The 18,778-nt window shown below is 38.0% G+C and overlaps 1 protein-coding gene across 1 annotated transcript in view; it reads right to left on the reverse strand.

The window, feature by feature from the left end:
* Positions 1-229: 229 nt before the first annotated feature.
* Positions 230-18,778, reverse strand: part of LOC134372495 (NXPE family member 3-like) — a 33,910-nt gene continuing 15,361 nt past the window's right edge. Inside the window, exon 7 of the mRNA XM_063089976.1 lies at positions 230-762. Within this exon, the coding sequence (XP_062946046.1) occupies positions 230-762 (533 nt within the window). The remainder of the gene's footprint in view (positions 763-18,778) is intronic.

An 18,778-nucleotide genomic window follows, 5' to 3' on the forward strand; every position in this document is an offset into this window, starting at 1 on the left:
TAAAAAGGACGTATGTAAAATTATACATGTATCTGTTTGGTGCATAGAGAGATGTATGAAAGGATGGTCACCAAATTGTTAGCAGTTGTTAACACTCGGGTGCTAAGTCTTGGGATAACTTCTCTGAATCATTGTTAGTTCAGGGTCCCATCATTACCATGATCCTCTTCACAATTTTTATGGCTACATCCCGGGACTCAAGTTCACAACTCTGGACCCTCAGGAGCACTCAGCTGGGACAGATGAAGGAGAGGAGTAAGTCCACTTCATTGCGGATGATGAGAGGCCCCGGGTGGATTTTGTCTGGCAGGGCCAGGCTGGAGGTCATTTCCCAGGCATCCACAAAGGCCACACGGAGGTCAGCAAAGGCAGCTCTCAGGAGCCGGTTCAACTGGAGGGTGAACCAGTCGCTGCCATACACAGACTTGTAGCCAGTGTTGGCCAGTTTGATGACCACAAGAGTGCTGGGTTCCCGGGCCAGCAGGGCGGTCACACCCGCCCGGATCCCTGCCAGTCGTCGCACAAAGATGGACGGAGGGAAGGTGGTGAAGTGAGCTCCCAGGCCCAGCACCACCACGGTGTGGGGGCCCCCGGCCAGGCCCCCCAGCTCCCGGGCCACAGAGTGCAGGGAGGCCACTGGTGTATGGACGGAGCGCAGGGGCCAGCCGTGGGCTCGCCAGTGCAGCACTATGCCCCGAGAGGTCTCCACCGCCATCAGGGGCCCCGTCTGGTATGTGACATGTAGATCCACTGGCTTCAGAGCTGTTGAGAGGATAGAGGTCAGGAGGGATCAGGGGTTAACATAGGGCTGTACACCATCCTGTTGGACAAATAAAAGTTTTACTCCCCACTTTGCTTTCCAGGACACCAGCATTCTGTCCCCAAACCCTAATGCCTCTCTCTCATGTTTTCAAGTTACCAAGGATCTCACTATTATCCATCCAAACTCCTTTTCCGTTTGCTTTAAACTCTTCTATGGCATTGACTTCCCTATGCTGGTTAACCGCTTTTGAAAACCTCCTTCATTTCGCCTTCCACACTACATTATACCATTTTTCTACCTTCCCAGTCATTCTTTGCACAGTTATTTGCTTCATATTATTTTAATTCCACCCTTTTTTCCCTTTTTTATTTGCTTCGTATTTTCTTTGCACTTTGTAAAGGAAGGCATTCCCGAAACTTCCATCATTGTCACCCACTTTTCTTAACCATCGATTTTGTTGGGAATTTATCCACTTCTACATCTACAGTTTTTGTCTTAGAGCTGATGGTTTTCCAATCTTCAATTCCACACTCCGAGTGCCCAATCAACATTTTTTTCTCTAATGTTTCACCATTGCCTTGAACTCAATATGCAGAAATGAATCTATCATCTCTGCACAAGTCTTGCTCTCTACTTCCAAAATTTCCCCCACTGCCTCACACCAGTCAGCTATCATCTCTGGTGACTTTCTATTGTTTTATTCTTTTTTCTCAGCTTTCCGTAAGGAAGCCCTTAGTCATATCTGATGCTTCTCTGTGTCTTAATATGAAGTCAGATCACTCATCAAGTTCTATTCATTCTTCATTTTTAAGGATTTCTATGTCCAGCTCTTGCATCCCACTTTACTTTGGGCTCTTAATAACTCTCAGCTACATTCACCTAACAATATTCAACAGGTGCAAATTGAGGTGTTGTCTATTTTACAGCCATTGTTCGGAGTACTTTTACATACAATGGTTAAAAAGAGACATAAGTCTTTACACTTCTGGACCTTTAAGTCTTTTGGGAGAGAGAGCTATTTTCTGATGCAGAAGGGAGGTGGGAAATTTTAAAGGATGGAAAGAAGGTTAGTGTTCTTAGAGCAAAATGAATGACATGAGATGAGGTTATAGCTATACACAGAGTGAGATCATGCAGTAGTTTTTAGATCATGTTAATAATTTTGATTTTTGTTTCAAGAAAACTTGGAGTTCATTGAACACAAGGATAATGATCTTATTTACGTTTTTAAAAAGCTCATGCTCCTTTGTGAAAACCTGGGATAAACAAAGGGGTGCTAAGAAGTGAAACGGGAAACCCAGTTTAAAGGACTTTGAAATAGGTTGGCCAATGGTCCAGGATAGGGAGTAGAAGTAGAGGGAAAAGGATGTGTTACACATACATTTCTAATGCAATGTAGATAAGATTAGACCATTAATTGGTTGCTCGCATCAAAAAGCAGGAAGTGTCAATGAATCCCAGATTTCTGGTTTACGCAGATGGGAGATAATGACACTTAACGGAAGTCCGTTTCAGGAAGTCTGTATTATACCATACTGATAAGGAAGGAGAGTGGTCCAGAGGTCAGAATTGTATTAAATATGTGGATATTTGAGAGGCATCCACATGGAGATATTAAGTTGGCAGCTGGATTCAGAAGAGAGGTCTGGGCCAGAAAGACAAATTTGAGATTCATTATAATTACAAATGTTATCAAAGCCATAGGAATGGGCAAGAACACTTGGGAAGATCATAATGAGGGAGTAGAGTAGAGGGTCCAGGATTAACTTCAAAGAACTTCATTATTTGGAGGTGGGGTAGATGATGAAGTGACTGAGAGTGAAAGACCAGAAAAATAAGAGGAAACCAGGTGTAAGTGGCCAAAAAAAAAATGTTTCTATTTGAATGAGTTAGATTTCTTACCTATTCAATTGAGAAAGAAATGCAAGCTTTAAACAACATAGTCTGTTGAAGCTATGAGGAAACACACTCCCTGATATATTGCTGTTGAAAGTGTGAAATGTGGAATTTGGAAAATATCAAACAAATTTACATTTGCATTTTACAAATACAACTACTAGGAGTCTTACTTATAGGCTCACCTGAACAAATTGCAAATATCATATTTACAAGTTTATTCACAGAGGCATTGTTTGTATAGCAAAAAATTTGAACAGGACCAGGTGTCCAGCAATAAGGGACATCCATACAATAAGTCTTGTATAGCCATGAAAAGGAATGTGCTAAGATCCAACAATATGCTGCCTACAAGTGACTAACTTTAGCCTTTAGGACACAGATAGACTGAAAGTCAAGGGATGGAAAAAGATATTTCATGCAAGTGGTAACCAAAAGAGAACAATGGTGGCTATACTTATATCAGACAAAATGAACTTTTGTCAAAATATGTTATGAGAGAAAAAGAAGCTCACTATATGATATTGAAGTGGTCAATTCATCAAGAGTACATAAAATAAATGTATATGCACCCAACATTGGAGCACATAACTGTTTAAAGTAAATGTTAACAGAACTGAAGTGAGAAACTGACAGCAATACAATAATATTTGGGAACTGCAATACCCCACTTTCAATAATACATGGATTATCCAGAGAGAAAATCTATTTGGAAGCACCAGATTTGAATAGCAGCCTAGACAAAAGGCACCTAACAGACATATACAGAACATTTCATCCAACAGTAGTAGAGCACATATTCTCCTCAAGCACACAAGAACATTCTCCAGGATAGATCATATGTTGAGTCACAAAACAAGTCTTAACAAATTTAAGAAGATGGAATTATCTCAAATATCTTTTCTGACCACCATTGGTAAAAAACTAAAAATCAATAATAGGAGAAATTTTGGAAAATTTATAAATATGTGGAAATTAAACAACACATTCCTGAACAACCAGTGGGTAAAAGAAAAAGTCAAAGGAAAATCAAAAAGCATCTTGAAACAAAGGAAAATGGAAACACAACATACCAAAACTTATATGATTCAGCAAAAGCAGTGCTGAGGGAAATTTAGGCAGATAAACACCTACATTAAGAAAAAAGACACATCTCAAATAAACAATCTAATTTCACACCACAAAGAACTAGAAAAAGAAAAAACTAAACTAAACCCAAAGTCAGCAAAGGAAACAAATAATAAAGATTAGAACAGAGATAAACAAAAGAGAGACTAGAAAGGCTGTGAATGGCTCAATGAAACTGAGTGGTTTTTTGCATGATCAACAAAACCGAAAGATCTTTAGATAGACTAGCCAAGAAAAAAGAGGACTCAAATAAAAAAAATTGTAAATTAGAGAGAAAACATTACAACAGATACCACAAAATGCAAAAAGGATCAAGAGACTACTTTGAACAATTATATGCCAACAACTGGAAAACTTAGAAGAAAAGGATAAATTCCTAGAAACAGACAACCTACCAAGTTTGAATGATGAAGAAATAGAAACTCTGAACAGACCAATCATGAGTAAAGAGATTGGATCAGCTATCAAAAATTTCCCAACACACAAAATCCCAGGAGCAGATGGCTTCATGAATGAATTCTACCAAACATTTAAAGAAGAATTAATGCCAATATTTTTCAAACACTTCCAAAAAAATTTAGAAACTTTCAAACTCCTTTTACCAGGCCAGAATTATCCTCATATGAGAACCACATGAGGTTGCTACCAGAAAAGAAAATTACAGGTCAAAAACCCTGAGGAACACAGATGCACATATCCTTAACAAAATACTGGCAAACTAAATTCAACGGCACATTAAAAGGATCATAGCCCATGATCAAGTGGGATTTACCCCTAGGATGCAAGGATGGTTCAACAGGTGCAAATTGATAAATCTATGTATCATATTAACAGAATGCAGTCTACAAGTCATAAAATCATCTCAATAAATGCAAAAAAGCATCTGATAGAATTCAACACCCTTTTATGACAAAAAACTTCTAACAAATTCGGTATAGAAGGAATGAGCCTCAACAGAATAAAGGTCATGTATGACAAACCCACACTAACATAATACTCAACCATGAGAAGCTGTAAGCTTTTCTTTTAACATCAGGAACAAGACAAGGGTGCCTACTCTTCCTACTTCTATTCAACATAGTACTGGAAATCCTAGCAAGAGGGATTAAGCAAGAAACAGAAATAAAGGCATCCAAATTGGAAAGGAGGAAGTTAAACTGTCTCTATTTGAAGATGACATGAAAAACATACATATATATATATATTTCTATATAATAACTAATAAACAAATTCAGAAAAGTTCCAAGACACAAAATCAACATACAATAGTCAATTGCATTTCGGTACACTATCTAGAAAATAAATTTAGAAAATGATCCCAGCCCACAGTCGCAGCAGCTGCGGAGGTGGGCCAAGACCCGTGAAGTGCCAGGGCTCAGTCTCAGGCCAAGAGGGAAGCACCTACAGTCACAGCAGCTGATGAGGTGAGCCACAACCAGATCCATGTGGCACCAGGATCCAGTCTGAGGCCCTGATGGGGGTGAAGGGAGTATACACAGCCCAGCAGGCCCCAAAGTTAGCCAAGGCCTGCACAGCACCAGGGACTCAGTCTACAGCCATGGAAAGCTGAAATAGGAGCCAAGGTGGTATAATATTGATACTGTGACACCTTTTTCACCACAAGGACAGTTCACCACCACAGTGGCAGCCAGGGCCACTATACAGGCAACTGACTACACACTTGACTACAATGATATAAGAAGAGTCACCCATAGAGCCTGCAAATAGACGAGGAAATCTTTATTCTCATAGCCAGCCCCAGAGTAACAGAAGGAGCAAGTTCTCTACCAGATGACCAAACATCAATGAAAAAATAGTAGAACTACAAATAAGCAAGAAGATATGACACCACCAAAGGAATACAGTAATGCTCAAATTCCAGACCCCATAGAACAGGGAATGCTCGAAATGTCTGAAAAGAAATTCTGAGGAATGATCTTTAGAAAGCTGGAAGAAATCAAAGAAGACTCAATTAAAGTACACAAGGAAACAAGAAAAAATATCCAGAATATGAAGAGGCAAATTTACAAAGAGATTAATCCCTTACAAAAGAGTGCAGCAGAACTCCTAGACACGAAAGATTCATTCAATGAAATAAAAGACACAACAGAGAGTTTGAGCAGCAGACTAGAGCAAGCAGAACAAAGAATTGCAGATCTCAAAGATGGTCTTTTCAAAGTAACCCAGCAGACAAAAAAAGGAAAAAAGAATTAAAAATAATGAAGAAAATCTAAGACAGAGAGCAGACAACCTCGAGTGCTCTAACATTCGAATTGTGGGTATTCCAGAAGGGGAGGAGAAAGGAAAAGGTATTGAAAACCTACTAAAAGAAATAAAAACTGAAAACTTCCTGGGTGTCAGGAGAGATGCAGACCTTCAGATCCAGGAAGCTCAAAGGTCCCCAAACAGATTCAATCCAATAAGATCCTCTCCAAGACACTTTCTAGTCAGATCTGCAAAGCTCAAAGACAAAGACAGAACTCCAAAAGTAGCAAGAAAAATGTGTCAAGTCACCTATAAGGGAATCTTCATCAGACTAACAGCAGACTTCTCAACTGAAACCCTATAAGCCAGAAGAAAGTGGAATTTTATATTCAAAATACAAAAGGAAAAAAATTGCCAGAAAAGAATTCTTTACCCAGCATGGCTCTCCTTCAGAAATGAGGGAGAAATCGTGTATTTCCCAGAAAAACAAAAATTGTGAAAGTTCACCAACACACCACCAGCTCTGCAAGAAACTCTCAAGGGAGTCCTGCATCTAGAATCTGAATAATGATGATCACTATCACGGGTACACAAGAAAGAGCAAAACCTGTCATTGAAACAAAAATGCCAGTGAGAAAGAGTAGGAGGCTAAATGACGCCACCTCAAATTTCCAGCTAACATTGAAGAAGAGAAATAAAAGGGGAAGTAATGATCAAAAGATATTTAAAACATCGAAACAAAAAGCAATTAAATGACAGGAATTAAGCAATACCTGCCAATAACTACCCTAAATATGAATGGATTAACCTCCAAATTCAAAAGGCACATGTTCACTGATTGGATTACAAAGCTAGACCCAAGTATATGCTGTCTTCAAGAGATGCATCTCACCTATAGAGACACACACAGACTAAAAGTGAAGGGATGGAAAAAGATATGCCATGCAAATGAAGACCAAAAATGATCAGGAGTAGTTATTCTTATATCAGATAAAATAGGCTTTAAACCAAAAAACAAAAAGAGACTAAGGAGGCCACTATATAATGAGAAAAGGATCTATCCCGCTAGAAGACATAACAATCATAAACATATATGCACCCAATACTGGAGCACCCAGATACGTAAAGCAAATTCTTAGACCTCAAGAAAAAAATAGGCCATAATTTGTTGATAGTGGGTGACCTGAACAAGCCTCTCTCAGTATACGACAGATCTTCCAGGCAACAAATCAACAAAGAGACACAGGATTTAAACTGTACCTTAGACCAACTGGACCTGGCAGATATACACAGAACATTCCAGCCAATATCTAAAGAATATACCTTCTTTTCATCAGCACATGGAACATTTTCCACGATCGACCACACATTAGGTCGCAAATCTAATCTCAGCAAATTTGTAAAACTTGAAATTATTCCAAGTATCTTTTCAGGCCACAATGGACTAAAACTGGAAATCAATAACAAGCAAAACCCTGGAAACTCTACAACTACGTGGAAACTAAACAATAGGCTCCTGCGTGACCTATGGGCCCAAGAAGAAATTAAACAGGAAATCAAAAAAATTCTTGAAACCAATGAAAATAAAGGTACATAACACTAAAACTAATGGGATACTACAAAAGCAGTACTAAGAGGCAAATTTATTGCAAGAAATGCTTATATCAAAAGAATGGAAAGACTTCAAATAAATGACCTAACACTAAGCCTCAAAAAACTGGAAAAACAACAGCAATCCAATCCTAAAGGTAGGAGATGGAAAGAAATAATGAAGATCAGAGCAGAACTAAATGAAATAGAGACCCCAAAAATGACAGAAAAGATCAACAAAACAAAAAGTTGGTTTTTCAAGAAGATAAATAAGATAGATAAGCCATTAGCTAGGTTAACAGAAAAAATAAGAGAGAAGACCCAAGTAACAAAAATCAGAAATGAAAAGGGAGACATTACAACCAATGCCACAGAAATACAAAGAATCATTAGAGACTATTATAAACAACTGTATGACAACAAATATGAAAACCTGGAAGACATGGATAAGTTTCTGGAAACATAAACTCCCCAGATTGAACCAAGAAGAGATAGAAAATCTGAACAGACCAATAACAAGCGATGAGGTTGAAACAGTAATCAGCAATCTTCCAACAAAAAAAGCCCAAGACGAGATGGCTTTACAGCTAATTCTACCAAACCTTTAAAGGGGAATTAATATCAATTCTCCTCAAACTATTCCAAAAAAATTGAAATAGAAGCCATTCTCCCAAACTCATTCTATGAGGCCAACATTACTCTGATACCAAAACCAGATAAAGACACAATAAAAAAAGAAAATTACAGGACAAGATCCTTGATAAACATAGATGCAAAAATCCTCAACCAAATATTAGCAATCAGAATACAGCAGCACATCAAAAAAATTATACACCATGATCAAGTGGGATTCATCCCAGGGATGCCAGGATGGTTCAACATACGAAAGTCAATAAATGTGATACACCACATCAAAAAACTCAAAGACAAAGACCATATGATTGTCTCAATAGACACTGAAAAACATTTGACAAAATTCAACATCCCTTATAAGAAAGACTCTCAACTAATTAGGTATAGAAGGAAAGTATATCAACACAATAAAAGTCTTCTATGACAAGCCCATTGCCAGTATCATTCTGAATGGGAAGAAACTGAAGGCTTTTCCTTTAAGAACAGGAACAAGACAAGGATGCTAACTCTCATCACTTCTATTTAACATAGTACTGGAGGTACTAGCCAGAGCAATCAGGCAAGAGAAAGAAATAAAGTGCATCCAGATGGGAAAAGGTGAAGTCAAACTGTCTTTATTTGCAGATGATATGATACTACATATTGAAAAGCCTAAAGACTCTATCAAAAAACTCCAAAAGCTGGTTAATAATTTCATTAACATTGCAGCATACAAAATAAACGGCCCACAATCAGTTGCATTTATATTCTCCAATAATGAGCTAACAGAAAGAGAAATCATGAAAGTAAGTGCATTTACAACAGTCACACACACACACAAAAAATACCTAGGAATCAATTTAACTGAGGAGGTGAAAGATCTCTACAATGAGAACTAGAAGCTATTATTGAAAGAAACTGAAGACGACACAAAACGATCGAAAGACATTCCAAGCTCTCGGGTTGGAATTACTAACATTGTGAAAATGTCTATACTACCCAAAGCAATTTACAGACTCAATAAAATCCCTTCAAAATACCAATGACATTCTTCACAGAAATGGAAAAAATAATCTCAACATTCACATGGAACAACAAAAGAACCCAAGTAGCCAAAACAAAATGAGCAAAAAAAAATAGAGCCAGACGCATAACATTACCTGACTTCAAGTTATACTACAAAGCTATAGTAACCCAAACAGCATGGTACTGGCATAAAAATAGACACAGACTAGTGGAGCAGCATAAACAACCCAGAAATCACCTCTCCGGCTTACAGTCATCTGATATTTGACAAAGGCAACAAAAACATACCTTGAGGAAAAGACTGCCTCTTCAATAAGCAGTGCTGGGAAAATTAGATATCCATATGCAGAAGAACGTGACTAGACATACATCTCTCACCATATACTAAAATCAACTCAAAATGGATTAAAGACTTAAGTATAAGATCTGAAACTGTACATTTACTAAGGGAAAATAGAGGTGAAACACTTCAGGAACTAGGTCTCGGTACAGACTTTATGAACATGAGCCCCAAAGCATAAACACCAAAAGAAAAAATAAACAAATGGGAACATATGAAACTCAAAAACTTCTGCACAGCAAAGGAAACAATCCACAGAGTGAAATGACAACCTACCGGGTGGTAGAAATTTTTGCTAACTTTTTGAACATCAATGGTGTTAAAAAGAATTCCACCTATTGTCTGTATTTCCTGAAAATTAGTATTTAGATCTTGAAACGTATTCAAATTCAGATTCCATTTTCAGGGTCAGTGCTTCATAGGTGATGATTGTGTACTTCCATTGGGATTACATAATGTCTGGGTATCTCTACTTTTTGTGATATGAGCATCCATCGATAATTATTACCTAGATCTGTTAATTCACTGGGGGCTACAAAATGGTGATATTCCAGTGTTAATCCTCCTTCTTTATTAGATGGAATATTTGTATAAAGAGAAATTTCCCCTCACCAATCATTTGGTTATATAAGACAGGATAAAGGTTTTTCTCCCTCTATTTATCAATTTTTGAAATAAAAAGTTGATTGCCTACAATTTACCAAAATGTTATTGTTATAAATTTGCGGATTTAATCATGTCCACTGTGTTTCAATCCACTGCAGTTATTATCTGTGTTGATGTTCAGAATTTTCTGGTGTTTGTTTTTTGATTTTTGCAGGGGTTCTTTGTTTTTTTCTCTAGTGCAAATCTCTTCGAGGCAGCTTTTAAGTTCTTTTAACACAACCTTTGTCACCTATGAAGTTCAAGGGATCTTTAACTTCATTCAGTGGTTTCATTGATACTTGTAAAGTGGTTTTCTACTTTGAAATTACTTCTTTTTAAAAATATGGCCAGGTACAGCAATTAAGTAATTGTGTTCATACTGTTACATTTTCAGTGTGAGAGAAATGAGACTCAAATATAAATTCAAATAAATAAATACAGACACTAATTTTAAAATAACTTAGAAATATCAATATGAATTCATGATTTTTAGTTTATGTACCTATCTGTCATTTATCCATAGCTTCCATCTGCTCAATGGCCTAGAAGCAAGGTTACTCGATAACAATGAGCACTCACAGTGTCCAGAAATTCATTTCTAATTCCCCACAAATTCTTGGAGAACCAACAAATTCCAAGTCTGGGGCAAAACAGGTACAAAGTGAGCCTGGGACACCTTGAGCCAGAAGTCAAGGAGGTTTCCTCAATTTGGATTTATATCAAAAAGGACACAGAACCCAACTTGGCAGAAATTGTGAAAACTGGAATATTAGAGAAAACACTGATTATACTAATTTAATTACACCAAATATATAACAATCCATGTGCTCATAATGACAGTCAGAAAAAGACAAAATCATTTGTCACCATTTGAAGCAACTGGTAAGCCAGCTCTTTCCTTTGTAAGTTGGTAATTAAAGGGAAATAACTGAATGTTTTTCTTGCTTCCAGGAGGAACTTTATTTCAAACTAAGCTTTTAGCCCCAATCTGTGAAAGAAAGCACTATTTTACAAAAGAAGGCAAGCTAATAAATGTAGAAGGAACAAAATACTTAGAAAAATCAACATTTTGTTACCTTTCTAAAATGATTGATTCAGGCCATACTTATCACTTGTGTTAAAATAATAAGGAACATGGTTAATGGGAATTATTTTAGAGTTAATATTTGTCACAAAAAAATTACCACATCGATACCTTGCTGGTCTCAAGGGAAAAAACAGAAGCGCACCATGCAGGGACCAGCATTTTATCCCCTGATCCAGTCACTATTATCATCACTGATGATAGACAATCAGGCGTCACACATCTCCCAATGTCTTGCAAATAGAATTTACACCATCACTTATGCTAAAGCTTAAATTAAGTCTATCTAAATTACAGGATACAGGAAACACAAGAAATATAGGACAAATTAAGTTTTTCCATATGGAAGCAATCAGAAAAATCCAGAAGTTGGAACATTTGATAACAAAACTAGTCCTGCCTCCTCCATAGATAAGAGTAAAGAAAAGAACGAACTAGTCTCTATTGAAAGAAAACAAGGGGCAAAACAACCAGGTCCTGGAATGGATCTGGGCTTCAAAAACACAATTCCATCTTTTATATTTACCCAAAGGAGGTTAAAATTTAAAAATTTATCTGTGTAAACCTAGGGCTGGGTCTGGAGCTCACAGAACCCCTCAAGCCCATTGTCTAGACTGGGTCACAAAACCTTCATATGAAGATCTACCAGCTAGGTAACAGGAGAAAGTTCCTTGGAGACCTAGGTAAAGAGATAAGAAGCTTTATTCAGCACACAGGCATTTAAGAGCTAGGCAGTCCTAAGAAAAACTGAGCAGCTGCCAGCAAAGTAGACATGTTCTATTTTTAGACAAAAGCTCTGCAGACCAGTAGTTCAGAGCCACTGCCTGGCACACTGAAGAACACAAAAGAATAGCAACAAGCTAAAAATACAGGGCATACATGCCCACTAACTCCACCCCCCCACAACTTGTTTACAAAGAATGTGCTGCACCACACCCAATTGGACCTGATGCGAGGGGGCCTGACCAAGCTACTCTATTTTCCTCCCAATGTGCACACAAAAACCTGCACATGGATGTTTATACCTGCTTTATTCATAATTGCCAAAACTTGCAAACAACCAAGATGTCCTTCAATAGGTGAATGGATAAACAAAATGTGGTACGTCCAGACAACATAATATTATTCAGGGCTAAAAACAAATGAGCCACCAACCCATGAAAAAAACATAGAGGAGCATTCGATATATATTATTATGCAAAACAAGTCAATCTGAAAAGGCTGCATATTGTATGATTCCACCTGTATGACATTCTGGAAAAGGCAAAACTATGGAGACAGTAAAAAGATCAGCAATTCCCAGGGGTTGGGGGATAGGGAAGGGACAACAAGGGGAGCACAGAGGATTTTTAGAGCAGTGAAAATACTTTGTATGATACTGTAATGGCAGATCCATGTCACTATTCATTTATCCAAACCTATAGAGTGCAAAACCGAGAGTGAACCCTAATGGAAACTATGAATTCTGGATGATTATGAAGGCTGATAACAATGTGGCAATGTAAGTTCATCAGTTGTAACAAATATACCACTCTTATGGGGTACGCTTTTAATGCGGGAGGCTATGCATGTGTGGGGCAGGAGGTGTATGGGAAATCTCTGCACTTTCCTCTCAATTTTGCTGTGAACCTAAAGTTGCTCTTAAAAAAAAACTCTTTTTAAGAATACAATTCTATAGGTTGTTGAGGGACAACTAAGGACATTTGTTTATGAATTGTATATTAGATTCAAGGAATTATTATTCACTTTCTTAGGTATGATCATCTTATTTTGGTTATATGTAAAAAAGACATTATTCTTTGAAAAAAATTTGCACAGGAATATTTAGGGAGAAACATCATGATGTCTGTCATTCACTCTCACACACTTAAGCACATGAAAATGAACTAAGAGGCAACATGCTTATCTGCTGATTGGAATGGGATGGAAATAACTGTTGAAAGAGAAGATGATTTAGGAAGGAGAGAGGGAAATTGTTAAAGACATGTCCTTGAATAGGTAACAGGTAGTGAGATCTAGTGTCTAAGTGGGAGGGCTGTTCGTAGATAAGAAAATGGAGAGTTAACTTCCAGAAACAGGTGGGAAAACAGAGTAAACAACTGGTGCAGATGCTGGTAGGTGAGAAAATTTGGTGGTGAAAGTCTGTGGAATTTCACCTCCAATTCCTTAGTTTGGTTCAAGAAAATAGAGTGGCAAAGTGGGACTAGGATAGTGGCTCTCAGACTTCAGAAGGCAGCAGCATTCCCTGGAGGAGGGCTTGTCAACACAGGCTGCTGGGGAACAGACAGTCTTTTGAACAAAAGGTGCTGGGAAAACTGGACATCCACATGCAAGAGAGTGAAATCAAACCTTTATCTTACACCATATACAAAAATCAACTCTAAATGGGTTAAAGACCTAAATGTAAGACCTGAAACCATAAAACTCCTGGAAGAAAACAGGGAAAAAACTCTTTGACAATGATCTCACCAATGATTTTTTGGATAGGACACAGAAAGCACAGGCAACAAAAGTAAGCATAAAGTGGGACTACATCAAATAAAAAAGCTTCTGCACAACAAAAGAAATAATCAACAAAACAAGAACGTGATCTACAGAATGAGAGAAAATGTTTGCAAACCATACATCTGTTAAGGGGCTAACATCTAGAATGTATAAGAATGTTATACAATTCATAGCCAAAACAATAAAATAAAATAAAATAAACCCATTCGGAGATAGACAAAGAACCTGAATTCATACTTCTCCAAAAAAGACACAAAAATGGCGAAAAGGATATGAAAAGATGCTCAACATCACCAATCATCAGAGATATGAAAATCAAAACCACAATGAGATGTCACCTCACACCTGTTAGGAAGGCACTTGTCAAAAACACAAGAGATAGCAAGTGTGGGCAAGGCTGTGGAGAAGAGGGAACCCAAGTACACTGTTGGTGGGAGTGTAGATTGGTGCAGACTTTATGGGAAACAGTATGGAGATTCTTAAAGAAATTAAAAATAGATCTACCATATGACCCAGAAATCCCTCTTCTGGGTACATATCAAAGAGAAGTGAAATGACCATTTCCTAAAGATATCTGCACTCCCATTTTTATTATGGCATTATTCACAATAGCCAAGATATGGAAACAAGGGACGTGTTCATCAAAAGATGAATGGATAAAGACATACAATGGAAAGTTATCCAGCCTTAAAGAAGAAAGTAATCCTGCATTTGCCACAACATGGATGAACCTAGAGGACTTCATGCTAAGTGAAATCATCCAGACACGGAAAGACAAATATTACATTATCTCACCTATATGTGGACACTTAAGATAAAACAAAAAACGAACACATAGAAACAGAGTAGAATAGTGGTTGCCATGGGGTGGAAAATGGGAAGATGTCAGTCAAAGGGGACAAAGTTGCAGTTGGGTAAGATGAATAAGTCTAGAGATCTAATGCACAACATGAAGACTATAGTTAATAATACTGTTTTCTACTGGAAGTTTGCTAAGACAGTAGACTTTAGGTACCCGTATACACACACACACAAAAGAAAAGCAACTGTGTGACATGATGGATATATTAATTTTCTTGAATGTAGTAATCACTTCACTATGTATACCTACATCAAGTGATGTGCTTTAAATATGTACAATAAAAACAAAACAAAAAACACACAGACTACTGGGCCACGCCACCTCATTTCTGATTCAGTAGGTCTAGGGTGGGGCCTGAGACAAGCAACCAGGTGATGCGGATGCTGGGGTCTGGGGACCGCTTTTGAGACCCACTGTGATTACTGAGCCTCATCAAGGCTCCCTTAAGGTTTGAGGTCACGCAGGAAAAGTGAGAGCAGTCAGCATGGCGGAATGTTATTCTCCAGCTGTGTTCAGCTGCTCAGGTGTAGTTGCAAAGGAGGCGGGGGCTGAATGAACCAGAGATTATCACCAAGAGTTTCAAATAGCTGAGTCCTTCTTATCATTCTGGACTCATCTCAAATGAAACTGCCTCACGGCACCTTCCCTGAACATTTGATCTAACCATCTGCCTCCTCCTCACCATCAGGCACTTTCATTTTTTTTTTCCATAGAACATTTCACTATCTGAAATTATTGTGAATATCTATTTTGCTAGTTGTTTCTAAGTCATTTCACTAGAGTTGACAAACAACAAAATAGAAATCTTGAAAATGTTTTGTTTTGTTTTGTTTTTTTTGGTCACTGCTATATTCCTAGAATCTAGGGCAGTACCTACACATCACATGTGCTCAAAAGTACTTCTTGATGAAAAACGTGCGAGAGAATAGGGAGAACAAATTCCTGCACAAAAATATTAAACCATCGTATTCGTCTTGACTATGAAAAGACAAATATTTACATAGTTATAAAAATATAAACATAGTTGACTGATATGTCTAAAATACATTGGAAAGAAGGGCAGGAGAGATGGTAGTTGAGACTAGCTAGCTGCTCACCTCTCCATTTTCTCTTTCTGAAGACTGTTTACCAGGCTCCTTTGTCTGGGGGCCATGACTCCGTTCTGCCCATTGGAATTTGGAATTTTGGCAAAAAAGATGTCCATACCACTTCCACACCTAGGCACAAAGACACTCATACAATCCACCATTCTCTCTCCCTTCCTCAATCTCTCTCTCTCTGTTCATCAAGAGGCTGGTGCAGAGGATCCCTGTGGCTTCTGGAGATGCCCTAGAGGACAGTGGAGATGTAGGATAAAAGGAGCCTGGGTTCCTGAATCCCAGCTCAGAAGACAGCAAGGCAGAAGGCTGCCTAATGAACACTGACTGGGCTCTGGGTGAGATCAAAATAAACTTTAATTGGTCAAGCCCCTGAAATTCTAGGGCTATATTTATTGTTGAGTGGGAAGAAAGGTCAAGGATTAATTAAGAATTACTAGTGCCATAAAAAAGAATGAAATCCTGTCATTCACAGCACCATGAATACTTCGGAAGATACTATGTTAAGTGAAATAAGCCAGGCACAGAAGGAGAAATACCACGTCCTCACCCATATGTGGAAACTGAAAAACTTGATCTCATAGAAGTACAAGGTAGAATAGTGGTTTCTAGCTTGGTCTGGGGAGGGTAGGGGGAAGGGGCGAATAGAGAGAGGTTGGTCAGTATATACAAAATTACAACTAGATACGCAGAATAAGTTCTAGTGTTCTATAACAATGCAGGGTGACTATAATTACACATAGCTAGAAGAGAGAATTTTGAATGTTCCCAACACAAAGAAACAACAAATGTTTGAAGTGATGGATATGCTAATTACCCTGATTTGATTATTTAGCATCATATACATGTATGGAACTACCACACAGTACCCATAAATATGGACACTTATTATGTGTCAATTAAAAATAATAATAAAAGCAAAAACCTGAGTGAAAAACAAGAGAAAAAAAAAGAATTACAAGTGTATCCCTCAGGGTCCAATCAGGAGAAAGTCATCACACCTTAATCTGATCAGAAAACATTAATGTAAAGAATGATTAACTATACCAGATTAACTATAATGGGGTAAAGAGGGTTCTAAAGAGTACTATAGGGCTGAAGGATAGGACTTGAGCTCTTAAGAATCCTTTGGCTTACTAATTTGCTCTAAACTGCTATCCATTTTTGCTACTTGTTCCATCTACTGAATGTTTTCAAAGAATATTTCTCTTTGCAAGATATCTAATTGTTCTTTGTAATCTGTAAGAAATTCAAAGTCACACATACATTGGCTCTAGGAGGGACCTGAGCTACCACCCCAACCTGGCAGCAGCAAGGCAAAATGAGGCACGGTGAAAAAAAATTACTAGTTGGCATTGCATGCTCTCCCTCTGGTGTCACAGGGTGAATTTCTTTCCTCACTCTGTGGTGACAAGGGAGTGTTCATTGGCACTCTGCTCTCACCAGGGTGGCATCAGCTGGGCCCAAAAGACAGCTGAATGTTCACTCCATCTGACCTGCATGCCACACCTGAACATGGTGTGCCTGCTACAAAAGGAGGTAAAATAAGACCCAGTCTCACAACAAAACACCCAAAATGTCCAGTATACAATGGAAAATCAATCAGCAAACCAAGAGCCAGAACAATTACAACTTGAATGAGAAAAGACAACCAATAGGTGCCAATGCCAAGATGACTCAGATGTGGGAATTATCTGATAAGAATTTTAAAGCACCCATCATGAAAATGTTTCACTGAGCCATTATGAATACTACGTACCCATTGGTACAGCTAAAACTTAAAAGGCAGAACTTTTTAAGTGTTGGCAAGGACACAGAGCAACAGAAGGTCGTATACACTGATGGTTAGACTATAAAATGGTACAACTAGTGTGGAGAACACTTTGGCAGCTTTTTCAAAAGTAAAACATACACCAATCATATAATCCAGCCATTCCGCTTTAAGGTATTTACATAAGAGAAAGGAAATCATATGCACATACAAAGACTTGTACACAAATATTCTTAGCAATTGTATTTGCAATAGCTAAATATTGGAAACAGCCCGAATTTCCATCAACTGATGGATGGGTAAACAAGTTATGGTATATCCATATAATGGAATACTATTCAGAAATAAGAAAGGAATAAACTATTGCCACATGCAGAAATGTGAACAAAACTGAAAATAATTATGTTGAGTGAAAGGAGCCTTGCATAGAAAACAGCATAAAGTTCTAGCATATGCAAACTAAGCCCCAGAGGCAGAAAGCAGAGGAGAAGTAGGAGAGAGGCGTGGGGAGAGCGAGAGGGAAGGATTACAAAGGGGCATGAAGAACCTCTTCTGGGTGATGGACAGCATCTGGTCTGCAGTGATAGTTTTCCAGGTGAATATATTTGTCATAACTTACCAAACTGTACATTTTAAATATGTGACACTTATCGTTTGCCAACTATACCTCAATAAAGAGTTTAAAATAAAGGGGAATCTCAAATTAGGACTAATGACTGATAGTGACAACATAGTAAATTTCTAAATTTGGTGGGAAGACAGGAAAGTACCCGAGCTTCCCATTTAAGAATGGAGATAATATGCTTAGGAGGACTTTCCTCAAAATCATGGTAAGCAAGTGCTAAAATTAGCCCATTGATACTTTATAATTGAGTTTATAGAGATTTTGGTCACTGAACACTGGGCCCAGTCTGACAGGCATTCTGGCTGGCGTGTCTAGTCCATCTTCCCACTTACTCCACAGGCATCTCTGAGACGTGTAATACCTTTTTACTGGCTACAGGTAGCTTGGGACATAATTTTTCTTAAAATAACTGCTTTCGTATACTGAGGGTTTTGTTTTCCAAATGGGGGTTACTCACAAGTCTTGTGATCGTTTTACGTTTTCCATTAATTTTGACTATTTAGAAAACAGGGAGCACATGGAAGATTTGGAGTTGGATTAGTTTTGCTTTGGTGGGGCTCGCTCAGTCTTTCGGTGCTAAGGGAACCATCATCTCTACCAAATCACTGGCCAAGACCAAACCAGTGAAA

The sequence above is a fragment of the Cynocephalus volans genome, chromosome 3 (assembly GCF_027409185.1).
Source record: "Cynocephalus volans isolate mCynVol1 chromosome 3, mCynVol1.pri, whole genome shotgun sequence".
In the NCBI taxonomy this organism is placed as follows: domain Eukaryota; kingdom Metazoa; phylum Chordata; class Mammalia; order Dermoptera; family Cynocephalidae; genus Cynocephalus; species Cynocephalus volans.